The sequence below is a fragment of the Coregonus lavaretus genome (genome assembly GCF_964263955.1).
Source record: "Coregonus lavaretus genome assembly, chromosome: 15".
In the NCBI taxonomy this organism is placed as follows: domain Eukaryota; kingdom Metazoa; phylum Chordata; class Actinopteri; order Salmoniformes; family Salmonidae; genus Coregonus; species Coregonus lavaretus.
This window is the reverse complement of record NC_140002.1, coordinates 33,173,595-33,201,458: the sequence shown is the minus strand read 5'-3', so window position 1 is coordinate 33,201,458 and position 27,864 is coordinate 33,173,595. Positions and strand designations below refer to the sequence as shown.

Here is a 27,864-nt window from a genome sequence, read left to right as displayed (position 1 = left end):
TGGAAGGGGAACTAACGGTGGAGACTCTGATGATGATGAGGATGATGATGGTGAGGATGATGATTCTGTAAGAGAGTTATAAACATGAATACAGTATTATGTGAAAGGGGAAGTAGTTAGAGATTTATACATATTTTCTTGAGTTTGGATAAAATGATGAACAGTCACAAAATGTTGGTGTACAATAATCTGCACCTTAACCGATTGCATTTTGCAGTGCTCATGTACTACATTATGACCTTGGATATGAAAATTATCATTTGGTCTTAATCATCATCGTATATGATGCTTATGTTTGTGTGGTTAGTGGTTGCTGATACTGTGCCTCAGTGCGCGTATGGATAATCGCAGCCCATACACAAGTAGTCTAGCCTACGCACGGCGTGCAGTGGAGGCGAGGAAGTGGGAGCGAATGCGCGTTCTTATGGAGGGACACACAGGGCTTCAACATGGCCTCATCACGATATGAATGGCGCTGGTATATTCTATCTTACCTTATCTTGTTTGTGGTTTACCTTTTCTTTAACATGTCGGCCATCGTAGGATATGGCAGTCACGGAGCGTCAGATTGGTGCTATACATTCTAAGGAAAGGTTCCTTGGCCTCGGCGTTTTCTCGTTGTAAATTCATTTTTATTGGCATGTTGTAAGACACATCCCGCTTGTCCGTTCTGTTGATTAGCCTACTTGGCAATGGTGCTCGGTTAAAATAAATGTGGCCTTATCACAGAATCTTCTTGATCTGGTAGGATTGAAAGGACGCGATTTCAATGGACTAGAATAATATAATATAATATATTAGAATAACGTCATTATTCAGCATGTAAGCTCTAAATGGCTGTGTAGATAACATGTTGTACTGCCCAATATGTCATGTATTAGAGCTAGTGGGCGCGATGAAAACAAAAAGCATCATGTAGCATACTGTAAACGAACTAGCATATAGCCTAGTAATGTAATTATTTATTATCAAATGTAGAGTTGTCTGTCTTGCTTTTTTTCTTCAATATTGACCCTCTTGTGTACATTCTTCCATGCTTCTACTGTATCTCACTGTAGGCCCCGTGGTGCCACATAGGCCTATGGTTGTATTTCCATTAAGTGATTGACAATGGGTAGGCCTAAATAGTATGACAAATGGTTATGGATATTGTTTTGTAATGTAGGCCTAATATAATGCAGTTTGCCTTTTCATAGTGACAATTCTACAGATGCTATGAATATGACAGTATGTTTTTGTGGTGTGTAAGTGTGTGTGTTTGTGTGTGTGTGTGTTTGCAACCTAATGCAATATATACCTACTGTTTCTCTGCTGTATGGAACGCTTACAGTTCATATTACAGGGTCCCAGGGGAAAAAATTGTGATGCAATGAGTCTCACAGGAGATAAAATAGCTGTATTGCAAAAAGGCAAGAGTGTAATAACACTATTACTGTCAGTATGCAGACATTCCTTAAAAAAAAAAAAACATGGTTATTCATTAGTTGTATTATGAGGAAGCCAAAGGTAGGTTGTCATATCAACACATGGGTGTGCATATTTAATGCAGGCAGGGGTGCATTCACATGGAGATGCATGTGAAGCAAAAAATACCTCTTTATATTCTTGAGCTTGTGAGTTATAGTGGAGAGTGAGCACTCTTGACACATTTATCAGGGACATGTTGACTTGTTCATTAGTATATTACAGTGAGCGCTTGTCTGTTTTCATCCTGTTGTATCTCTCTTTGTTTGAGCTATCACCTTTTTTGTTTCACTCATGATGTTATTAGGATTTCAGAGCTCAGGCAAGGGCACCAGTGGTCTATTGCATAAACTTTGTTTAAAGAAATGTTAATTATGTTAATAGCCTACATAAAGTCAGTTGGCCCTCTGTAACCTGGAATAGGTCATGACATTAAAATGTGAATGGAGGGAAGGTCAATTTGAGTTTTTCTCTGCATTATATATAGAAACGCTGTTGAGTAAAACACAAATTATGGCAAAGTTTGTTGCTTGTTTTGGGATTATGACTATGGCTATGTTTTAGGGATTTATCAACCATAACAGCTCAGCTGTGTAATCCGGGTCACGGCACCAATGTAGCATCTACCAGTCTGCACCCTGTTTCAATATGGTGCTCCGGCTCCCCTTTGCCTGCATCGCACTCCAGCCAACTACACAAAGCTTTCTAGTGCTATAGGCTAGCCTTTATGTTTATATTCAGCTTTTTACACTATACTGTAAAATGTTGAGTGTTGAGAAAATAAAATATTTGGTTGACTTTCCCTCTTTTCTGGGCATCTTTAACTGCTTTTCGTAGTAGTTTGACTGAACCGTGTACTACTGATCATCTTATGTAACATTTCTCTTTTACACTGGGGAGAAGTGTATTATGTACAGTACAGTAAATCTGTTTTAGACAGAATAAGGCCAATTACAGATGTTGCCGACAAATCCAGGGACATTTTGTGAGAGGGAGGGGCAAGACAAAAGTGGCACAGGTGTAATAAAATATTTTACTCCATTGAGGGTGATGCAATTAATAGGGTCGTCAAACTGTGAATTTGTTTTGTTTGACCTGGCTTTTACAGTGGCAATACAGATGGAGAAATATAAACACAATCATTCCTCTTCATGAGACTTCATTTGAGCAGTTTTAGATCTCCCCACTTTAATGTCTAAACCCCAGATTGAGATTGATAATCTGTAGAAGGAGGTATTCCCTGAGGGTGGACACAAACAGGCATGTGTCTGTTAGGATATCATCGCTGAGTCGTCTCTACCAACTACTCGATCTTATACTTAATCATAGTGTAGTGTCCATTGGTGGTATGATCGATGGTGGAACGAAACTTGGCTGTCTTTTAATTAGTGTTGGAAATTATATGGATGGGGACAGTTGGTTGTGTTTGTCTGGGCACTAATGGGTGGATTTAATATTGGAGAAGATTAGAGCAAATCTGAACAAATTGAAAAAAAGAAGTAATCCACAATGTGTTTATCACATTGGCATTGATTATAACGTCTCATTTGTTAGGTTAATCACAATGAATCGAAGATGTTTAATTCTTCATAATACTGGTAATTTGTACAAAAATATATATATACATTACTGGTCAAAAGTTTTAGAACACCTACTCATTCAAGGGTTTTTCTTTATTTTTTACTATTTTCTACATTGTAGAATAATAGTGAAGACATCAAAACTATGAAATAACACATATGGAATCATGTACAATGCTGTCATCAAGGTAAAGGGTGGCTATTTGAAGAATCTCAAATATAAAATAGATTTGGATTTGTTTAACAGTTTTTTGGTTACTATATGATTCCATATGTGTTATTTCATAGTTTTGATGTCTTCACTATTATTCTACAATGTAGAAAATAGTAAAAATAAAGACAAACCCTTGAGTGAGTAGGTGTTCTAAAACCTTTGACCTGTAATGTATATACAGTGCCTTCGGAAAGTATTCAGACCCCTTGACTTTTCCCACATTTTGTTACGTTACAGCCTTATTCTAAAATTGATTAAATAAAAAATGTCCTTAGCATTCTACACACAATACCCCATAATGAAAAAGCGAAAACAGGTTTTTAGAAATGTTTGCAAATTTATGAAAAATAAAAAAACAGAAATAACTTATTTACATAAGTATTCAGACCGTTTGCTTAGAGACTTGAAATTGAGCTCAGGTGCATCCTGTTTCTATTGATCATCCTTGAGATGTTTCTACAACTTGATTGGAGTCCACCTGTGGTAAATTCAATTGATTGGACATTATTTGGAAAGGCACACACTTGTCTATATAAGGTCCCACAGTTGACAGTGCATGTCAGAGCAAAAACCAAGCCATGAGGTCGAAGGAATTGTTCGTAGAGCTCCGAGACAGGATTGTGTTGAGGCACAGATCTGGGGAAGGGTGCTAAAAACATGCTGTAGCATTGAAGGTCTCCAAGAACACAGTGGCCTCCATCATTCTTAACTGGAAGAAGTTTGGAACCACCAAGACTCTTCCTAGAGCTGGCCGCCTGGCCAAGCTGAGCAATCGGGGGAGAAGGGCCTTAGTTAGGGAGGTGACCAAGAACACAATGGTCACTCTGACAGAGCTCTAGAGTTCCTCTGTGGAGATAGGATAACCTTCCAGCAGGACAATCATCTCTGCAGCACTCCACCAATCAGGTCTTTATGGTAGAGTGGCCAGACGAAAGCCACTCCTCAGTAAAAGGCACATGACAGCCCGCTTGGAGTTCGACAAAAGGCACCGAAAGACTCTCAGACCATGAGAAACCAGATTCTCTGGTCTAATGAAACCAAGATTGAACTCTTTGGCCTGAATGCCAAGCTTCACTGTCAGCGGCTGGGTGCAGTGGGGAAACGGAATTAGGCGCAGGACACAGAACTGAGAGATAAATGGCTTTACTAGAATCCAAGTAAACCATAGCAAACCCTCCACGCAGGGAAGAGCAAAACAACAGCTCAACAGACGACGTAACAAAGAACAATCACGCACACACCCAGGAGGGAAAACAGAGGTAATATAGGGAAACTTATAAGCCTAATGAGTAACAGGTGCGAACAATAAAGACAGAACTAGTGAGACACAGAAACATCGATCGGTGGCAGCTAGTACTCCGGTGACGACGACCGCCGAAGCCTGCCCGAACGAGGAGGAGGGGCAGCCTCGTTCGTATCCGTGACAGTACCCCCCCCCCCCCTGACGACACCGGCCTCAGGGACGGCCAGGAGGACGCGGAGCAGGGCGAGTCGGATGACGATGATGGAACTCCCTTAACAGGGAGGGATCGAGGATGTCCCTCCTGGGAACCCAGCTCCGTTCCTCCGGACCGTACCCCTCCCACTCCACGAGATACTGCAGGCCTCCAACCCGACGCCTCGAATCCATGATGGAACGGACCGAGTACGCCGGTGCCCCCTCAATGTCCAATGGGGGCGGAGGAAATACTGGGGTCATGGGTGGCTAGCCAGGGAAGGCCCAGCACCACGGGAAACGCAGGAGTATCAATAAGGAAGAGACTAATTCTCTCTTCATGACCCCCCTGTGTCTCCATCCGAAGTGGAGCTGTGACCTCCCTAACCATACCTGACCCTAATGGGCGACTATCTAGGGCACGTATGGGGAAGGGCACATCTAACGGCAATATAGGAATCCCTAATCTATGTGCAACCAATCTATCCATGAAATTCCCAGCTGCGCCGGAATCTACGAGTGCCCTATGCTGGGAATGTGAGGAAAACTCAGGGAACATAACATTAATCATCATGTGAGCAACAGGGAGCTCTGGGTGAGTTGGGTGCCTACTCACCTGGGATGGTCCCCCAGAACCCTGCCTGCTGCCTCGATTCCATGAGGGTCTTCTCCTGCACCGGCCCGCAGTGTGTCCTCTGCGGCCACAGTTGGTGCAGGAGACCACCCCCTTGCTCGGTCTCTCCGCATCAGCACTTCCAAGCTCCATAGGTGTGGACTCGGAAGTGCTGGGGGATGGACTGGACGGACCCTGATCTGGACGTCCGCGGGTAGCCAACAGGTTATCCAGCCGGATCGATAAATCTACCAGCTGGTCCAGGTTAAGATTGGTGTCCCTGCAGGCCAGCTCCCGACAGACGTCCTCCTGTAGACTGCATCGGTAGTGATCAATCAGGGCCCTCTCGTTCCATCCCGCGCTGGCTGCCAGTGTCCTGAAATCCAGGGCGAATTCCTGTGCGCTCCTCCTTCCCTGGCTGAGGTGAAACAGATGCTCCCCCGCCGCTCTCCCCTCAGGCGGATGATCGAATACGGCCCGGAAACGGCGGGTAAAATCCTCATAACGAACGGACTCAGCGTCTATTCCACCCCACTCCGCGTTGGCCCATTCCAGGGCTCTGCCCGACAGACAGGAGATGAGGGCGGACACACTCTCGTATCCCGAGGGAGCCGGGTGGATGGTGGCCAGGTAAAGTTCCACCTGGAGCAGGAAACCCTTACACCCGGCAGCTGTCCCATCGTATTCCCTCGGGAGCGAGAGCCGAATACCACTGGACCCAGGGTTTGAGGATCTTGATGGAAGAGAAATCGGCGAAGGAGGAGGTGTAGAAAACCAGACTCTTTCCCATCGATCCATGGTGTTGATCACTTGATCCAGAGCCGAACCTAGTCTCTGCAGCATGGTCACGTGCTGGTGGATGCGTTCCTCCACCGAAGCGCTGGGATCGGGCGTGCCTGCTGACTCCATAACGGGTGCGTGATTCTGTCAGCGTCTGGGTGCAGTAGGGAAACGGAATCAGGCGCAGGACACAGAACTGAGAGATAAATGGCTTTACTAGAATCCAAGTAAACCATAGCAAACCCTCCACGCAGGGAAGAGCAAAACAACAGCTCAACAGACGACGTAACAAAGAACAATCACGCACACACCCAGGAGGGAAAACAGAGGTAATATAGGGAAACTAATAAGCCTAATGAGTAACAGGTGTGAACAATAAAGACAGAACTAGTGAGACACAGAAACATCGATCGGTGGCAGCTAGTACTCCGGTGACGACGACCGCCGAAGCCTGCCCGAACGAGGAGGAGGGGCAGCCTCGGCCGTATCCGTGACATTCACGTCTGGAGGAAACGTGGCACCATCCCTACGGTGAAGCATGGTGGTGGCAGCATTATGCTGTGGGAATGTTTTTCAGCGGCAAGGACTGGGAGACTACTCAGGGTCGAGGCAACGATGAACGTAGCAAAGTACAGAGAGATCCTTGATGAAAACCTGCTCCAGAGTACTCAGGACCTCAGATTGGGGCGAAGGTTCACCTTCCAACAGGACAATGACCCTAAGCACACAGCCAAGACAACGCAGGAGTGGCTTCGGGACAAGTCTCTGAATGTCCTTGAGGTGCCCATCCAGAGCCTGGACTTGAACCCAATCGAACATCTTTGGAGAGACCTGAAAATAGCTGTGCAGCAACGATCACCATCCAATCTGACAGAGCTTGAGTGGATCTGCAGAGAAGAATGTGAGAAACTCCCCAAATACAGGCGTGCCATGCTCTTAACGCCATACCCAAGAAGACTCGAGGCTGTAATCACTGCCAAAGGTGCTTCAACAAAGTACTGAGTAAAGGGTCTGAAAACTTATGTAAATGTAATATTTCAGTTTTTGCTTTGTCATTATGGGGTATTATGTGTAGATTGATGAGAAAAAAACAATAATTTAATCAATTTTAGAAGAAGGCTGTAACGTAACAAAATGTGGAAACAGTCAAGGGGTGTCAATACTTTCTGAATGCACTGTATATATAAACTCAGCAAAAAAAGAAACGTCCTCTCACTGTCAACTGCGTTTATTTTCAGCCAACTTAACATGTGTAAATATTTGTATGAACATAACAAGATTCAACAACTGAGACATAAACTGAACAAGTTCCACAGACATGTGACTAACAGAAATTGAATTATGTGTCCCTGAACAAAGGGGGTGTCAACATCAAAAGTAACAGTCAGTATCTGGTGTGGCCACCAGCTGCATTAAGTACTGCAGTGCATCTTCTTGCTGTGAGATGTTACCCCACTCTTCCACCAAGGCACCTGAAAGTTCCCGGACATTTCTGGGGGGAATGGCCCTAGCCCTCACCCTCCGATCCAACAGGTCCCAGACGTGCTCAATGAGATTGAGATCCGGGCTCTTCGCTGGCCATGGCAGAACACTGACATTCTTGTCTTGCAGGAAATCACACACAGAACAAACAGTATGGCTGGTGGCATTGTCATGCTGGAGGGTCATGTTAGGATGAGCCTGCAGGAAGGGTACCACATGAGGGAGGAGGATGTCTTCCCTGTAACGCACAGCGTTGAGATTGCCTGCAATGACAACAAGCTCAGTCCGATGATGCTGTGACACACCGCCCCAGACCATAACGGACCCTCTACCTCCAAATTGATCCCGCTCCAGAGTACAGGCCTCGGTGTAACGCTCATTCCTTCGACGATAAACACAAATCCGACCATCACCCCTGGTGAGACAAAACCGCGACTCGTCAGTGAAGAGCACTTTTTGCCAGTCCTGTCTGGTCCAGCGACGGTGGGTTTGTGCCCATAGGCGACGTTGTTGCCGGTGATGTCTGGTGAGGACCTGCCTTACAACAGTACCTGTGCCGCAGGTGTGATGTTCGGATGTACCGATCCTGTGCAGGTGTTGTTTCACGTGGTCTGCCACTGCGAGGACGATCAGCTGTCCGTCCTGTCTCCCTGTAGCGCTGTCTTAGGCATCTCACAGTACGGACATTGCAATTTATTGCCCTGGCCACATCTGCAGTCCTCATGCCTCCTTGCAGCATGCCTAAGGCACGTTCATGCAGATAAACAGGGATCCTGGGCATCTTTCTTTTAGTGTTTTTCAGTCAGTAGAAAGGCCTCTTTAGTGTCCTAAGTTTTCATAACTGTGACCTTAATTGCCTACTGTCTGTTAGCTTTTAGTGTCTTAGCGACCGTTCCACAGGTGCATGTTTCCTTAATTGTTTATGGTTCATTGAACAAGCATGGGAAACAGTGTTTAAAGCCTTTACAATGAAGATCTGTGGAGTTATTTGGATTTTTACAAATTATCTTTGAAAGACAGGGTCCTGAAAAAGGGACGTTGCTTTTTTTGCTGAGTTTATATATAAAAAAAATTTGTAGGTAGATAAGTTGGTCAAAAATCAGATATGGTCGCCAAGACTTGACAGTGCCCTGCTGCCCTTTTGCTAGAAGTTGAATGAGAAAATTAGAGTACTAATGAGCCCTTACCCTCCTCTCTCCTCCCCTCTCCTCCCCTCTCACCCCCCCCCCCCCCCCCATTTCCCCTCTACCCTCTACCCCCTCTCTCCTCTCACCCCAATATCCCATTTTCCCTCTCCTCTCTTCTCTTTCCCATCTCACTTCCCTTCTCTCCTCTCCCCTATCCCCTCACCCCTCTCCCACAGTTGATCAGTGGAGGATCCATCGTCAGCGCTGAGGCAGTATGGGATCATGTCACCATGGCCGACAGGGAGTTGGCATTTAAGGCGGGGGATGTAATCAAGGTCCTCGATGCATCAAATAAGGACTGGTGGTGGGGACAGATTGACGATGAAGAAGGATGGTTCCCAGCCAGCTTTGTGAGGGTGAGTGGAGCCATCAACGATTTTCTCATTCTCTGCTGCACCGTGTCTTGCCTCTCAACCAGTACACAAGGGTTCACCACATATGCACAATGGTGTGATGGATTATCAGTGTTGGGGAGTAGTAAACAACTACATTTTGCAGTAGCTTGGTGGTAGTTGAACTAAATTCAAATCAAGGTAGTGTTTTCAGGAGTTAATAACTTTTTTTGCCATGTAGCGGTGTAGCTAACTACTGGAACTACACACTACATTTTTTTTGCAAAAATAAAAGAAGGGTAAATTAGGCAATAATTTCCTTTCTTTTTTTCGGCATCAGACCTGCCTAATTCTAACTTCAAACATAATTTTTGTGATAATAGGCTAAATAACACATTATGTTAACATATGACCCCAAAGTGATCTATTCTTGCAATTAGTAGAAATTTCAGATCTATATAATAATCTTTCACGAAGTAGTTTGGATGAAGTGAACTACTTTTTCAAAGTAACTTTAGTTAAGTAAACTATTTTTTCTTCAGGGTAGCTTTAGTGTAGCTTACCTTCTTCCAGTGTGAAGTAATTGGTAGCTTGGTAAACTATATTTTCAGAGTAGCTTCCCCATTACTAATTTGCCATTGCCTTATCATTGATAATTGTTGATCGACTGCCCCGTTTTGAAGGCAGATATTTTAGGCTTTGATGATGATGATATTTTGAGATTGATAAAAATATTATTATGCCATGGTAATCTCACAGGAACTGAACATATTTACTCTCCAAATGAAATACTGTGAAAACAAGAAGAAGAAAAGTGAGAAGTTAATACTTTGGGGGGTTATCACTACTAACCTTCTCAATCTGCTAACTGTAAAAATGAGTCTGAACAAGGTATGTCATGTTTTTCTCTCCAAAGGTTGAACCCCACCTACCACAACCTCAAACAAAACAGGTTTTCTATATCAACCCTATAGCAGCTCCAAGGTTCCAAAACACAACTACCAAGGTGCGTTTAATAGTTTCAGCAAGTATTTAACTAGCATCTCACTGCACATTGAACCACCCCATATCTAACATCTTGTCGCTTTGATACTACTGATCCATTTGCAGACAACACCATGCTTCAAGTGTCAAGCTTTTAATGGCATTAAGGTTCAACTATGGTATCTCAAACAAATATAAAGAATAGTTATTCTTAATTCTTAATTGATAAAGTGCTTCCATCAGAATCTAAACAAACAATAGAAATGTGTTAATTATCAACTTGGGAAAGGTGTAGGAAACCTTTTCCAAATTGGCCTTGAAAGTGAGTGGTGGCCTCTGCCTTGCTCTCCACTCTCTCTCACACATTCTATTTCTCTCATTCTTCTTTCACTCTTTTTCTCACTATCTGCTCTCTCACTAAACTGAAAAGTGAGTACTGAGGCACTGATTAATCGCAGATCTGAATGATGAAACATGTATGACCACCCTTTTAGCAGAGGACAGGGCATATCAAACAGGTGGATAAAAAGAGCAAGGATTGATGAGTGACTCAAATAAAAGCTATTTAATGGTTATTTTATGTAACTGGATTTGTTGGCATGTTGAAAGTTATTTTCAGTACATTTTCTAAAATCTTAATAGTATTTCTGGATTCTTGCGCCCATCCTATGAATTTATCATATAGTCTTTGTCCACTGGTTAATGGAAACAGAAAGAGTTGGCCCTAAATAGACACCCGTGGACAATGTACTCAGGCTGAGATAAACCATGTACACAGAGTACCATCAAGCACTGAGACAGACCCAGTGCCAGGATCTGAAATCTGTAGCCTATCTCTGCTGCGCTGTATCAGCGCAATGAACAGCACCCTAAAGCTAGTCCGTTTTGGTAATGAATAGAGGCTACAAGATAGAGCAATTCACCTATTCAAACAGCATATGTGAATGCAGCCATACTCACAGCTGTCTTACCAAAATAATGCAAACTAAATGATGAAAGTAGTAGCCTAGTTATTCATGCATGCAAACAAAAATACTGAATAGCACACTCTTAGAAAAAAGGGTTACAAAAGGGTTCTTCGGCTGTCCCCATAGGAGAACGCTTTGAGGAACCCTTTTTGGTTCCAGGTAGAACCATTTTTGGTTCCAGATAGAACCCTTTTGGGGTCCAAGTAGAACCCTCTGTGGAAAGGGTTCTACATGGAACCCAAAATAGTTCTACCTGGAACCAAAAGAGTTCTACCCAGGACCAAAAAATGGTCTTCACAGGGTTCTCCTATGGGGATAGCCGAAGAACCCATTTAGGTTCTAGATAGCACAGTTTTTTCTAAGTGTGCAGTTTGTCTTAGAATACCGACACAACTGCGAATGCGAATAAATGTGAACAGAACAAAACAGCGGTACCAAGTAGTAGGCCTAGTAAACAAAATATCAGATTGATAAAGGCATGGCACAATCTATATTTAGGCTAGTTACATTAAAGTAAACAAAAGGCGAATGGAGATCCAAATAACCAAAACATAAATAACCAAAACATACAGCAGCCTACAGCCTACTACAGTGAGATGCAGCCATGCACAGCTGTCTTGCCAAATAAATAGGCCTATACAGGCCCGCTTCAAACATGGAAAATCATGGCACTCGCTCATGAGTTCAGCAACACGTTGTAATATGGCACAATACACTTCTGTGAATCAAATTTGACCCACGTAATCATTTAAGCAATGCCAGCCTACCATAAACACGTTTCCAATACGTACAGTTCCATTTACAACAACACAAACCAATAGGCTACCAAGAAAACCATAATAGAATGTAGCTTAAAAAAGTAACGTCCCTTTTTCAGGACCCTGTCTTTCAAAGATAATTCGTAAAAATCCAAATAACTTCACAGATCTTCATTGTAAAGGCTTTAAACACTGTTTCCCATACTTGTTCAATGAACCATAAACAATTAATGAACATGCACCTGTGGAACGGTCGTTAAGACACTAACAGCTAACAGACGGTAGGCAATTAAGGTCACAGTTATGAAAACTTAGGACACTAAAGAGGCCTTTCTACTGACTCTGAAAAACACCAAAAGAAAGATGCCCAGGGTCCCTGCTCATCTGTGTGAATGTGCCTTAGGCATGCTGCAAGGAGGCATGAGGACTGCAGATGTGGCCAGGGCAATAAATTGCAATGTCTGTACTGTGAGACGCCTAAGACAGCGCTACAGGGAGACAGGACGGACAGCTGATCGTCCTCGCAATGGCAGACCACGTGATGTTTCGGTACATCCGAAACATCACACTTGTGGGACCGGTACAGGATGGCAACAACAACTGCCCGAGTTACACCAGGAACGCACAATCCCTCCATCAGTGCTCAGACTGTCCGCAATAGGCTGAGAGAGGCTGGACTGAGGGCTTGTAGGCCTGTTGTAAGGCAGGTCCTCACCAGACATCACCGGCAACAACGTCGCCTATGGGCACAAACACACCGTCGCTGGACCAGACAGGACTGGCAAAAAGTGCTCTTCACTGACGAGTCGCGGTTTTGTCTCACCAGGGGTGATGGTCGGATTCGTGTTTATCGTCAAAGGAATGAGGGTAGCACCGAGGCCTGTACTCTGGAGCGGGATCGATTTGGAGGTGGAGGGTCCATCATGGTCTGGGGCAGTGTGTCACAGCATCATCGGACTGAGCTTGTTGTCATTGCAGGCAATCTCAACGCTGTGCTTTACAGGGAAGACATCCTCCTCCCTCATGTGGTACCCTTCCTGCAGGCTCATCCTGACATGACTCTCCAGCATGACAATGCCACTAGTCATACTGCTCGTTCTGTGCGTGGTTTCCTGCAAGACAGGAATGTCAGTGTTCTGCCATGGCCAGCGAAGAGCCCGGATCTCAATCCCATTGAGCACGTCTGGGACCTGTTGGATCGGAGGGTGAGGGCTAGGGCCATTCCCCCCAGAAATGTCCGGGAACTTGCAGGTGCCTTGGTGGAAGAGTGGGGTAACATCTCACAGCAAGAACTGGCAAATCTGGTGCAGTCCATGAGGAGGAGATGCACTGCAGTACTTAATGCAGTTGGTGCCAGAGCGTGCGATTTCAGTCTGCAAAAACTGGCGAGCAACACTAAACTCAGCTTCCACCAAATCTGTTTTGCTTAGATCCAGCAGTTGTTTTACCTTTTTCACATCTAGAAAGTCATGGCTCTCTGGGTCAAGGACACACAGGGCCTCCACCAGTTGGCTGATGCGTTCGCAAAATCGTTCTGACATTTCTGACACGTGCTGAAGAACAGTCTCTTCTCCTATAGTTCTCCTGGCCTACTGTACTGTCCACCAGATTTTGCTGGAGATTTGTACTTTCCTAACTTCGTCGTTTGCTTGGAGCTGGTGGTGGTGCATCAAATCCTTTGGTACTATCAGTAGCATTCTTCCAGTTAGAATACCCAGCTTGGGTGAAGGCCTTGTCTGTGTTTGTTATGGCGAGGTCTTGTGTTTGTAACATATATTGGCATATGCCAGAGGTGCTTTATACCCATCTTCTTTATGTGCAGCCTCTCAAAGTATGGTTTGCTACCCAAATAGTGGTGAAGGACAAAACAGCACAACCAATAACTAACTTACAGTAGCTGTTCTCATGGGGTTAATGACCACCATCAAAGTTAAGCAACTACCTCATATTTGCAAACAAACAGTCAGATATGTCGGGATGATTGAGCAAAACTCTCTGGAGTAAATGTTTCAGCCTCATCTTTTTTTAATTTGACAGAATCTACAGACTGATCACACCTCATTTAATGTGTTGATTCTCTTTGTGTGAAAGAAAATAATAAGATAATTCTATGGGAACATAGTACCCTCATATCCTAGAGGGCAATGTGCCCATTAACAACACAGTTGCATCATGGCTGGCTTTGAAATTTGTATTCTCCTGAAAAACATCATGATTAAGTAGATTTGCATTAGGAGTCAGCTACCTACCCCGTGTTCTCTGGCAAGGATGCTAAAATTAGTTCCCTTTGAGGATTACACAAAGTGACAGCTCATTCCTTGAGATGCCTTCAAGCAACCGATGCGCGAATGCGCTCACAACTCCTGCAACTCCTTCAACTAGGAGGTATCAGATTGTAATCTAACAGTGAATACTGCGTAGAAGGACATCATATTAATTGTTTCATGGTTTTATCGCTTTTGTAATGCAATGTTATTTCTTATCTGTGTGTGTGTTAACCAACACCTAATCCGTGTCCAACAGATCCACCTTCAGTCTGTAATATCATAATATGACAATTAAAAAGGAAAGGTGGAATTCCATATCACTCTCAGTTTAATAACCACAGCAACACCACAGAAAGGTTTTGCTTTGTTCTACTAGACATAGTCACAGCACTTTATGAATAACAAAAACTTTTTGACAAGTTGGGTGTTTCACTGTGAGGGTTCTTCACAGGGATGGGTAACTTTGAGGGGCCACCAAAAATCTGAACTCATCATGAGGGGCCACAGTGGCTCGCGGGTCTGCATACCCACATCCATACCCACACATGCAGTCAAAGCCGGCCTTAATCTTTTGGAGGCCCTAAGCAAATGTTTTTGGTAATTTGGTAATTCGACCATGATTACTACATGTTTAGATAGCTGGCCGCTACACTAATTTACCGATCTAAATAAAAAAAATGCTGACATAGGCTAATGGAGTGACTGTCAGTGACTCAGATAACAAGAGACAAACTGCTGATGCACAACCACATTTCGAAATTGCACCTTGTGTATTCTACTATTGATCCGCGGGACACGACCAGTTGCCATCCCTGCTCTATTGAGTCCTGATATTTGTGTTTGATGTGAATATATGCAAACTGTTAATTTACAGAACTACAGTGCCTTCTGAAAGTATTCATACCCCTTGACTTATTCCACATTTTGTTGTGTTACAGCCTGAATTCAAAATTGATTAAATATATTTTTTTCTCACCCATCTACACACAATACCTCATAATGACAAAGTGAAAACATGCTTTTAGATTTTTTTTTCAAATATATTGAAAATGAAATACAGAAATATTTCATTTATATACAGTGAGGGAAAAAAGTATTTGATCCCCTGCTGATTTTGTACGTTTGCCCACTGACAAAGAAATGATCAGTCTATAATTTTAATGGTAGGTTTATTTGAACAGTGAGAGACAGAATAACAACAACAAAATCCAGAAAAACGCATGTCAAAAATTTTATAAATTGATTTGCATTTTAATGAGGGAAATAAGTATTTGACCCCCTCTCAAGCATAAATATTTCTGGCTCCCAGGTGACTTTTATACAGGTAACGAGCTGATTAGGAGCACACTCTTAAAGGCAGTGCTCCTAATCTCAGCTTGTTACCCGTATAAAAGACACCTGTCTACAGAAGCAATCAATCAATCAGATTCCAAACTCTCCACCATGGCCAAGACCAAAGAGCTCTCCAAGGATGTCAGGGACAAGATTGTAGACCTACACAAGGCTGGAATGGGCTACAAGACCATCGCCAAGCAGCTTGGTTAGAAGGTGACAACAGTTGGTGCGATTATTCGCAAATGGAAGAAACACAAAAGACCTGTCAATCTCCCTCGGCCTGGGGCTCCATGCAAGATCTCACCTCGTGGAGTTGCAATGATCATGAGAACGGTGAGGAATCAGCCCAGAACTACACGGGAGGATCTTGTCAATGATCTCAAGGCAGCTGGGACCATAGTCACCAAGAAAACAATTGGTAACAGACTACGCCGTGAAGGACTGAAATCCTGCAGCGCCCGCAAGGTCCCCCTGCTCAAGAAAGCACATATACATGCCCGTCTGAAGTTTGCCAATGAACATCTGAATGATTCAGAGGAGAACTGGGTGAAAGTGTTGTGGTCAGATGAGACCAAAATCGAGCTCTTTGGCATCAACTCAACTCGCCGTGTTTAGAGCAGGAGGAATGCTGCCTATGACCCCAAGAACACCATCCCCACCGTCAAACATGGAGGTGGAAACATTATGCTTTGGGGGTGTTTTTCTGCTAAGGGGACAGGACAACTTCACCGCATCAAAGGGACGATGGACAGGGCCATGTACTGTCAAATTGAAAAGGGGTAGTGGATGGGTATTCCAGCATGACAATGACCCAAAACACACGGCCAAGGCAACAAAGGAGTGGCTCAAGAAGAAGCACATTAAGGTCCTGGAGTGGCCTAGCCAGTCTCCAGACCTTAATCCCATAGAAAATCTGTGGAGGGAGCTGAAGGTTTGAGTTGCCAAACGTCAGCCTCGAAACCTTAATGACTTGGAGAAGATCTACAAAGAGGAGTGGAACAAAATCCCTCCTGAGATGGGTGCAAACCTGGTGGCCAACTACAAGAAACGTCTGACCTCTGTGATTGCCAACAAGGGTTTTGCCACCAAGTACTAAGTCATGTTTTGCAGAGGGATCAAATACTTTTTTCCCTCACTGTAAGCATTCACACCCCTTTGCTATGACAGTCCAAATTGAGCTCAGGTGCATCCAATTTCCTTTGATCATCCTTGACACGTCACTACAACTTCATTGGAGTCCACCTGTGGCCAATTTAATTGTTTGGACATAATTTAGAAAGAAACACACCTGTCATTATAAGGTTCCACAGTTGACAGTGCATGTCAGAGCAGAATCTATACCATGAAGTCCAATGAACTGTCTGTAGATCTCCAAGATAGAATTGTGATGAAGCATATATCTGGGGAAGGGTATAAAACAATTTCTAGTGTTGAAAGTTTCCAAGAGCACAGTGGTCTCCATCATTGGGAAATTTAAAGAATATGGAACTACCCAGACTCTGCCTAGAGCTGGCCGTCCGACCAAACTGAGCAACCGGGAAATACTATGAGAGCATAATGAAAATGATTCTGTGGTCTGATGAGACAAAAAATTTAACTTTTTGTCCTGAATGCAAAGCCCTATGTCTGGAGAAAACAAGGCACAGCTCATCACCGGTCTAACACCATCCCTACAGTGAAGCATGGTGGTGGCAGCAGCATGCTATGGGGATGCTTTTCAGCAGCAGGGACTGGGAGACAGGTAAAGATAGAGGGAACAATGAATGAAGCCAAATACAGGCAAATCCTTGATGAGAACCTGCTTCAGAGTGCAAACGACCTTAGACCGGGGCGAAGATTTATGTTCCAACAGGACAATGACCCCAAGCATACAGCCAAAGCAACGCTGGAATGGCTTCAGAACAAGAATGTGAAAGTCCTTGAGTGGACCAGCCAAAGGCTAGACTTGAATCCCATTGAAAATCTGTGGTAAGACTTAAAGATTACTGTTCACCGCCGCTCCCCATCTAACTTAACAGAGCTTGAGAAAGTCTGCAAAATCTCAAAATCCAGATGTTCAAAGCTGATACAGACATACCCAAGACAACTCAAAGCTGTAATCGCTGCCAAAGGTGCTTCTACAAAGTATTGACTCAGGGGTTTGAATATGTATGTAAATTAGATATTTCTGTATTTCATTTTCAATAAATGTGCAAACATTTCTAAAATCATGTTTTCACTTGGTCATTATGGGGTATCGTGTGTAGATGGGTGAGGAAGAAAGGCTGTAACCCAACAAAATGTGGAATAAGTCAAGGGGTATGAATACTTTTTAAAGGCACTGTATGTGGTATATATTTATATTGTTCATTAGATTACATTATAACATGGTCTATCACTATCAATTTGAACATGGCTCCAATGGGAAACAGACTTTCGGGAGCCACTGTTGAAACACAGGGATTATGCAGTGCAGTCTATCAACTGTCCCATTTATCAGTAGCAAAACTCTGTTTTAAATTCCCAATATCTGCCTTACACGTTGTGAGCGCTCATGCTTAAAGCTCTATTGTGCAGTCTATGTGATGTACTCAGCCTAACCTGCAATTTCATGCTTGTTTATTTTTCTAGATTCGATGCATACTGTTGCTTTAGCTCAACCAATTCAATGTAAAGGCTTTTACCCCCTGCAATGTGTTCGTTAAAATTCAAGATCAATGACAAAAAATGTTGGACAGGTACCTCTTTTACAGGTGCATCAGAGGAATGAAGACAGTATATGGATATTTGTATACTTGTATTTTTGTAACAGGTGTTGTGTCAAATCTAATTATGATGCACAGTGTTAAACTGAAGGAGTGGCATTGAACATTTATTTAAATTGGGAGAAAAAGTCCCATGGCTTTGGAATTAGTATGGTGTTGTTTTTTGTATTTTAATTATATTTTAGATCATATACTTACAACCCAACCCTGATTGTTGATGCTACCGAATATTTGTCCAGGCTGACATTTTGTGTTTGGCTGTCCTCAGCTGTGGGTGAACCAACAGGAGAGCACGGCGGTAGAGACAGTTGAAGGGGCTAGCCCCAGCCCCAGTGAGGTCCAGAACGGCCATGCGGACGCCAGCCCCAGCAGCAGTGACTGCCTCTGCCTGGGCCAGCCCGCCCAGGATAGAGACCAGATGAGGGCCAACATAATCAATGAGATCATGAGCACAGAGCGTCACTACATCAAACACCTGAAGGACATATGTGAGGTAGGCTTGGCTGGCTAGAGGACATCTTCCAGAGACTGAAGGGCATATGTGAGGCAGAGGTTATAGACAATTACCTTGTTTTAGATCATTATCCAACCACTATTCAAAGCAAGAAAAGCCAGGTTACTAGTGATGATCCAATATGAAATATGAAGGTTGAAGAAGTTTCTTTATATTTATATTTATGCAGTACAGTGCTTCCCGTGTCCCTCAAAGGCAAACTTCAGTCAATGGTGTTCTAACCTAACGTAGCAGGGCATGCGTAAAATAAACGCCTGAGCGGCGTTTCTTTCTTTCTGGTCCTGACGAGAGAAATAAAACTGTCGGGAGAGGTTATCTTCTGCACTGTTGAACCAATCCAGTAAATGCGGAGGAGGAGTTAAGATGGAGTGTCGCCTTTTTATCGTCCAATAGCGGAAGTCGCGTCACAGGCTCTCTTTCTACTTCCCCTGAAAACCGGATGCATCCGGTGGTTCCGACCCCGCAGAGGATGATGGTGTTCTAAAGAGTAGTGACATGGCTACAGTGTTTTAGTGAGAGATTAGAAGTGATGACTGGGGATGCTGACCTGTAAGTGCTGGTGCTGGGCTCAGAAATGGCATCCCTCCCATCACACTGCACTCTTCCCCAGCATATATAGTAACAAGCACGCCATATATTTCACGCTCCGCCTGTCTCTGTCAAACAATGCACCCAGGAGAGTACATGAAAAAGTACTCAAAAAGCTCTTATCTGATCTATGACTTTTTAAATCCGTTTTCCCTCTGTTTCCACAGAAATATTACATAATCACAACTGAAAATTACGCAGAGAAAAAAAAAGTGTTTAAGCAACATCACATGGCAAATCGTAATGTGTAGGTGACTGGGTATTGAAGTGTGATGGGTCCCTTAAGTGTGAAACTATATGATTTTTCATGAATGATTTGAAATGTTATCGGAGAAATAAGCTCCCACAGAGGGGATGAGTTACATAACTGAGACTCTTGCTTATAGAGCTGTAGCCATTTTCCCTGCCTTTATTTGAATAAATAATGACTATGATGCAATCATTGGCACTGATGCCTTTTTTAAAGCTAACACAAAACTATTTAAATGCCCTACAGGTAAAACATTTTTTCAGATGCCATGAAACATCAATGCAATACTATCCTTTGAAATGCAATAGCTAATATTGGATCGAAACAAAACATTTATTTCTTATTTTCTTTGCTGCGTCAGGGTTACTTCCGGCAATGTAAAAAAAGAAGAGACATGTTCAACGACGACCAGTTGAGGGTCATATTTGGGAACATTGAAGATATCTACAGGTTTCAAATGGGCTTCGTCAGAGACCTGGAGAAGCAGTACAATACAGAAGAACCTCATCTCAGTGAAATAGGTCCCTGCTTCCTAGAGCATGTAAGCATTTTTGTATCTCTCAGGATTTCAAGTGTTTTTTAAATGTAATCTCTCACAATAGATTTGAGTAAACCTTGTGTATCATACGTACATGCCCATTTTCTCATCCTTTGTCATACATCTGAGAACCTTGATGATGGGAGTTCCCTTTGGTTATTAGTTTCAATGGCAACTTCAACTTTTGTGAACTCCTAAAAATATAAACATTTGTAGCTTGTTTCTGCATTTCAGACATACTGTACACATTTATCTGTTTACAGCAAGATGGCTTTTGGATATATTCGGAGTACTGCAACAACCACGTGGATGCCTGCATGGAGCTCTCTCGGCTGATGAAGGATGGCCGCTATCAGCACTTCTTCGAGGCGTGTCGCCTGGTGCAGCAGATGATTGACATCGCCATTGATGGCTTCCTGCTCACGCCCGTCCAGAAGATCTGCAAGTACCCTCTGCAGCTGGCAGAGCTGCTCAAGTATACTGTCCAGGAGCATAGGTACCTGTCCCTCAGCCTCAATGTCACATCAAAGATTTACATTCACCTCTGTGTTATGATGGATGTTTCTACTGATAAAGATCCTTCTGGAATGAATGGTCCTTTTTGCTCTCAGGCTAGTTGTAGGAGACATGAGGGTGCCATGAGGGTGTGAGGATCCTAGACGTGGATGCTAAACTAAAAGTATTTTGTGAAGTGAAGTCTATGATAGAGACGTGGCACAGTTTGCATGCCTGACTATCTACAGTACTATGGTTAACCTTGTATTCCTTATTTTTATTAAGTCACCACCCCTGTAACACTGTGTCATCCTCCCTTCCTCTTGTAGTGACTACCGTTATGTCGCTGCAGCGCTGGCCGTAATGCGGAATGTCACTCAGCAGATTAACGAGCGGAAGCGTCGCCTGGAAAACATTGACAAGATAGCACAGTGGCAGGCGTCTGTGCTGGACTGGGAGGTAGGGCTGAGACAGGGTGACAGGGCTGAGGAACGAACAAGTACTGTGGGACAAGAATACACCATGCCGCTTTAGTTTAATGTTTTGCTCTGTCAACTCACTCCTTTGCTACTGCACTAGTTTGTGTAGGTCAGAGTTTGTATTTTACAATGCACCTATTTTGATAAGCTGTCACGTAGAGCCTATGTGAAGGCTTGCAGAGGCAAGAAGTTGTTGTTTATTTTTTTAAAGGAAAATATATCTCTCCAATCTCTCCTTTTGGAACATTACTCTTTTGATGAAATAAGAAAACACAGGGCGTTTTGAAGCACTCCATTTCGTCAGGATGAAGCTAGTCAGGAGTGAGAAGAGGAAGTGGATGGATCTGTGTTGCTAGACTAGAACCTGTATTTGATGCGAGAGTGAGAGAGCTAGCGTTATCAGATCACTCTGACCTAGTTGAAGAGAGTTTTTCACTGAGGTACTGTAATTATGTCAAGTTCAATTTTTTTTAAACCCACCAGAGTTTTACTTTGTCACTATTTATGTATTTGATTCTTCTCTTATGATCTAAAGAGTCAACGTTAATGAGATGAAGCCTGTCTTACCAGTCAGTATCTTATCAGCCACTTTTCTAATTTCATAAGCATAAAAGGATTCGGTTTTGATGACTATGTATCACAGACTATTATTGATCCTGTTTAAAGATCTGACCGTCTTGTATTTCTCTGTGCAGGGGGATGATATTCTAGACAGGAGTTCAGAGTTGGTCTACACTGGGGAGATGTCATGGATCTACCAGCCATATGGGCGGAGTCAGACCAGGGTCTTCTTCCTGTTCGACCATCAAATGGTTCTGTGTAAAAAGGTAAGGTGGCCACATCTGGGTCACAAATGCTATTTAATTGATCGAAACCAGTCTTGGCACACCCAGGTGCTTATGTAACTCCTCTCTTTTGCAGACAGTTGGCATGAATTAGCTTAAAATCTGATCCATTGATCAATTTGTTTGTGAATAAAACATGGCAGCAAAATCAGTAGGTGTGTTTCTACCTCCCAGGTTCAAGGCGAATGAAGGTCACTGCTTGAAAAAGAGAGTCACGTCACCAGCTTAGTGTGCCTAAGGGGTAATGATTTATTGTGCAAAACACAAAGTCACAGGATTGGAAGAAAAAATGCTTAGCCTCAGCAGTGTGGTGACAGAGACAGAGCTTTAGGACAGTATGACTACAGTTTTTATGACCAAACAGGCTTGTTTGATAGTTTATATGACAGCAATTCTTCTTTACTCCCCAATACCAACAAGACTTTTGAGTCATATTCACAAAACTCTACAACTATGAAAAAAAGAAGCATCTCAAGAAAAAAATATGAAGTTCTTAAATGCATCCAAGAGCTCAAAATGTCTTGAGAGATTCTCAAATGTCATGTTAAGAAATTCTAAATGAATGAAGTGTTTAGCTCTTAAACCCTCAATCAATCCCATTCTTTAGGTACGTGTCTTATTAAAAGCTTAGTCATTCAAATATGATGGTAGCTCTCACAAACTTGTAGCTTGAAATGAAAATTGTCACGATCGTCATACACAGTGGACCAATGCGCAGCGTGATAAGTGAACATACTTTTATTTAGATTCACCACACGAACAAAACAACAAAACGATAACGTGAAGTCCTTGGTTACAATACAAAACCAACACGGAACAAGATCCCACAAAACACTGTGGAAAACAGGCTGCCTAAGTATGGTTCCCAATCAGAGACAACAAGCAACAGCTGATACTCGTTGCCTCTGATTGAGAACCACCCCGGCCAACACAGAAACACATGAGCTAGATAATCAACCTAGAACACAAAACACATAGAAACAACACACCCTGGCTCAACATAACAGAGTCCCAGAGCCAGGGCGTGACAGTACCCCCCCCCCCAAAGGCGCGGACTGCGACCGCGCCAAACATAAACCGAACAGGGGAGGGCCGGGTGGGCATTCCTCCTCGGAGGCGGTTCCGGCTCCGGGCTTGACCACCACCCTCCGTAGCGCCCCTGGTCCGGTCTGGCCCCGCTGGCTGGAGCTGGACTGGACATCGGTGGAGCGGATTGCTTAGGCTCCGATGTGGAGCAGCTGACCGGTACCTGACCAGGCACCGGTGACCCAGGCACGGGCTGTGCCGGACTGACGACGCGCACCACAGGCTTGGTGCGGGGAGCCGGAACGGGCCGGACCGGGTTGACGACGCACACCACAGGCTTGGTGCGGGGAGCAGGGACGGGCCGAACCGGGCTGACGAAGCGCACTACAGGCTTGGTGCGGGGAACAGGAACAGGCCGGGCCGGGCTGGCGACGCGCACCATTGGCTTGGTGCGGGGAGCAGGAACAGGCCGGGCCGGGCTGGCGACGCGCACCATTGGCTTGGTGCGGGGAGCAGGAACAGGCCGGGCCGGGCTGGCGACGCGCACCATTGGCTTGGTGAGGGGAGCAGGGACGGGCCGAACCGGGCTGACGAAGCGCACCATTGGCTTGGTGCGGGGAACAGGCCGGGCCGGGCTGGCGACGCGCACCATTGGCTTGGTGTGGGGAGCAGGAACAGGCCGGGCCGGGCTGGCGACGCGCATCATTGGCTTGGCGCGAGAGGCAGGAACAGGCCGTACCGGGCTGGCGACGTGCATCACAGGCTTGGTGCGAGGGACAAGAACAGGCCGGACCGCACTGGGAACACACACCACTGGCCTTACCCGGGGATCAGGAACGGGCCGGACCGGACTGGCAACACACCTCAGTACCTCTCGCCGTGCCTCTACATTTTCCTTCCCTCTACTCGCCAATGGCTCCCGTAACCCGGTGGCCTTCTCTCCTCGTCCACTACCTCGCCCCTTATCTGCCTCCAGCAGTCCCGTCGTCCACGGTGTGAGCCCCCCACTAAAAATGTATTGGGTTCGTCTCTCCCCCGTGGCTATGGCCTCCATGGCTCTCGCCAGACTCTCCAGCCTCTGCTCCCAAGTCCAACCTCTCTCCTCCTCACGCGGCTTGACCCAGTCGAGGTTGATATCCATTAGAGTCCTCTCTGGCGTTGGCTCCTGGACACGCTGCTTGACCCAGTCGAGGTGGACATCCATTAGATTCACCTCTGGCGTTGGCTCCTGGACACGCTGCTTGGTCCAGTTATGGTGGGATCTTCTGTCACGATCGTCATACACAGTGGACCAATGCGCAGCGTGATAAGTGAACATACTTTTATTTAGATTCACCACACGAACAAAACAACAAAACGATAACGTGAAGTCCTTGGTTACAATACAAAACCAACACGGAACAAGATCCCACAAAATACTGTGGAAAACAGGCTGCCTAAGTATGGTTCCCAATCAGAGACAACAAGCAACAGCTGATACTCGTTGCCTCTGATTGAGAACCACCCCGGCCAACACAGAAACACATGAGCTAGATAATCAACCTAGAACACAAAACACATAGAAACAACACACCCTGGCTCAACATAACAGAGTCCCAGAGCCAGGGCGTGACAGAAAATGGTCAGGAACACAATTCTTTAATTCAGCTCCTGAAATGGAATTAACCTTGTTGTACAGAATATTATGTCCCTTGATGTAACAGAACTGGATGGATATACTGTACATCCCTAGTCATCCCTAGTCATCCCTAGTCATCCCTAGTCATCCCTGCTTGTCTGTGAGGTCTTATCTTTGATCTCCCTCCCCTTAGCACTGTGATTGATTCCTGCTTCTGACGTGGATGACAACAATGTTGTTACATAAGAGAGGCCGTCATGTCCAAAGAGAAGTGAGGGGTAGCTGACAGGCTTCAGTACAGTACACAGGGCTGTTGTGGCTCTCAGAGTTTACCGCTGGCAGCTGGGACAAGTGTGATGCAAGCTCTCAGAGGGGAAAGGAATACAGGAGTACGCAGCAGCATCACTAATGGGGACGGGACGCCTGGAATCTGGAGCAGCTGCTTACAGCAAAGTGCATTATTCATCAGGGTGATTCCATGGACCCCTGTCTGTCACAGGGAAATTGATAGGCTGCAATTAGTCAAAATGCACTTATTTCTTCCTGGCTGCCAGGAATTCAAGCCTTTTCATTTCCTGTCTGTCACCTGGGTTTCGCAGTGCCTTTCTAGTGTTCAAAGCACTAGTGTAGATGATTCAAAGTAAATTAGAATCGTCTCTCTACTTTATTTTTCCTTTCCCTTCTACTCCTCCCTCCCCTCCTTTTCCCTCAGGACTTGATACGACGAGACATTCTGTACTACAAGGGCCGCATCGATATGGACAGGTACAATGTAGTTGATGCCGTCGATGGGCGGGATGATGACTTCAACGTGAGTGTGAAGAACGCGTTCAAGCTGAGTAATAAGGACTCAGATGAGATCCACATCTTCCTGGCCAAGAAGCTGGAGGAGAAACTTCGCTGGCTCAGAGCTTTCCATGAGGAACGCAAGATGGTGCAAGAGGATGAAAAAATAGGTGTGTATGTGAAAGAAATGGTAATTAAATCAAATTGTATTTGTCACATGCGCCGAATACAAGATGTGTAGACCTTACAGTGAAATGTTTACTTACAAGCCCTTAACCAACAATGCAGTTTTAAGAAAAATAAGTGTTAAGTAAAAAATAGATATGTAAAAAATAAAAAAATAAAAAATAATTAAAGAGCAGCAGTAAAATAACAGTAGCGAGGCTATATACAGGGTGTACCGGTACAGAGTCAATGTGCGGGGGCACAGGTTTGCACAACATAAATGAAAATGGTAAATGAAAATAATAATAATTTATATATTTCAGGGTTTGAGATATCAGAGTATCAGAAGCGGCAAGCGGCAATGACAGTGCGAAGAATGACCAAACAGAAAGGTAAATACACACTTAACCAAGTTTTGCTAACAATGTCTGTTTTTAGTCCATCTATAGTGCATCTCTCTCCTCTTCCTTAATATCTCTCTCCTCCCAAATTTTAGGCCATAGGTCTGTGCCGCCTGGATACCCCCCTCCTATGGACCCCATGAATCCAGGACAGTACTTGGTAGGAGACAGCATGGAACAATCAGAATTTGAATTCCCTGAACCTGAAAGGTGCAAGTCTCCCTTCTGGCAGAGCTTCAGCAGGTTAACCCCCTTTAGGAAATAGAGACGAGATAGTTTAGAAAGACCACCTTATTTTTTTTAGAAGCACCATTCTAATTCAATTGTGACTATTTTGAAGGGAAATCTGAACACAATAGTATTTGGACCCAAGAGTATTTGGATTGTCAAACATTTAGCTTGTGAGCATCTCATTAATGACTGTACTGTTATAATCACTTTACCTGTATGAGTGCAATGACAACTACCAACACAACTACCACAGCGAACCACACCTTTGGAACCTGAGAAAACCAAAACACCTTCCTATCTCCTGAACTGTGAGAATATTTTTGTGACCTCTACTAATCCTTGGAAAATGGAAAAGGGAATCGCAGGTTTCAAGAAAGAACAAACTGAACATTCATTTTGTGTCCACATTTAAAAATGAGGAAGCACTAGTCATACATTGATCTTTATGCCAAATCTGGTTGTGTCCTACAGTTCACTGTGACCTTAATGGCCATTTTATAGGTTTCTCTTATTTTATTTTATTGTTTTTGTTAACATGTAAAATGCTGGCCAAATTCATCAATCTTGTATTGTTTTTGTGAATATTTATTTACATTTTATTTTTGTTAATTTGTAAAGCATGATGAAGTCAATTACAGGTGTTCTATGTGCAATTATATTCTTACGGGTCAAAGGAAAAAGAGAATCAGCATCATCAACTTCAATGTGACTCATTCATATACTTTACATATTGTTGACAGGGTGTACAGTATATGTTGTATATATTTTTATTACATGTAGAAACTTCAGTCGGATAGGAATACCATCTTGAATTGTTCTCTTAAATGGTCATTCACACTGATTTTACATAACCAGGATGGAAGTTTGAGACCTGATATTACAGTATATTCAGCTATCATATAGTACATTGCATAGTGCTTTCTTTACCACTGGGCACCTCACAGTCATTGTAGAATACTATGTGGTTATAGTTGCACTTAACTAAGATGCACCTGTGATTTCTTCAGGTAGAAGAGTCTGCTAGAATGCCCTTCAACCGCCCAAGTCATTCAACAAAGATTGCGATCTCATAAGAGTTGGACATAGGCTTACCATTCAATTCTTTGACGATAGTTCCATAAAATGACCATGGTTAAACCCATATCCATTGGCTTTATTTTCATGTGATGTTCATTCTTGATAGTGAGAGCTTTATTGGTTAGGACAAGAAAATAATACCACTGTAGCCGAACTACAGTAAAAACATATTGGTAGTTGTTTTCCTGGGGTGGCTTTCATAGTGCCAGCACAATGTTATGACATTACTGATTTACACCTGTCATTTCAGGTTCAAGCCTTCACTTTTGACGTCTGACACCAGGCTTAGATGAAGCAGGATATGGGGAACGTTTCAGGGGGGTTCCAGTGGGTTTTCTAGGCATTATGATGGCAACTTCAATCAAAGAGTTTTACCAGAATTTCACATAAAGAAATGCAAAGGGAAGGCTGGTGGTCAAGCTTGTTATCTATATTTGTATTCAAAGAGTAAAAACAATTTTTAAAACGATATTTCTATGCCTAAAAAATTAACTAGGATTTAATATATTGCACTAAATACAGTATAAAAGTGCAATATGAAAGTGTGCAGTAATATTGAAGGACAAAACGCTTTTAATATTAAGGCATTTTATCTTGATGATCTATGTATTGAATATTCATTAATTTATAATAAAGTGCATTATAATGAAAACAAACGCTTCAATATCGAATTGTTAAGATGTTTTTATTTCATTTTTTGGGGTTTTA

The 27,864-nt window shown here is 43.8% G+C and overlaps 1 protein-coding gene across 3 annotated transcripts; it reads left to right on the top strand.

Moving 5' to 3' along the window:
- Positions 1-29: 29 nt before the first annotated feature.
- Positions 30-26,856, top strand: LOC311142264 (rho guanine nucleotide exchange factor 9-like; the record flags this gene model as incomplete). 3 transcript variants are annotated; one of them, XM_084177883.1, is made up of 11 exons in its annotated part: positions 30-50; positions 8,932-9,111; positions 10,004-10,093; positions 18,412-18,636; positions 19,857-20,036; positions 20,297-20,529; positions 20,858-20,987; positions 21,703-21,834; positions 25,209-25,452; positions 25,771-25,839; positions 25,944-26,856. In XM_084177883.1, 11 exons carry the CDS (start codon positions 30-32, stop codon positions 26,111-26,113), a joined length of 1,674 nt encoding a protein of 557 aa, XP_084034009.1. In that variant the 3' UTR covers positions 26,114-26,856. The 3 variants fall into 3 exon arrangements, with proteins under 3 accessions (XP_084034009.1, XP_084034010.1, XP_084034011.1); XM_084177884.1 differs by lacking the exons at positions 30-50; positions 10,004-10,093 and having other exon boundaries at positions 8,971-9,111; XM_084177885.1 differs by lacking the exons at positions 30-50; positions 10,004-10,093; positions 21,703-21,834 and having other exon boundaries at positions 8,971-9,111.
- Between the last annotated feature and the right edge of the window lie 1,008 nt (positions 26,857-27,864).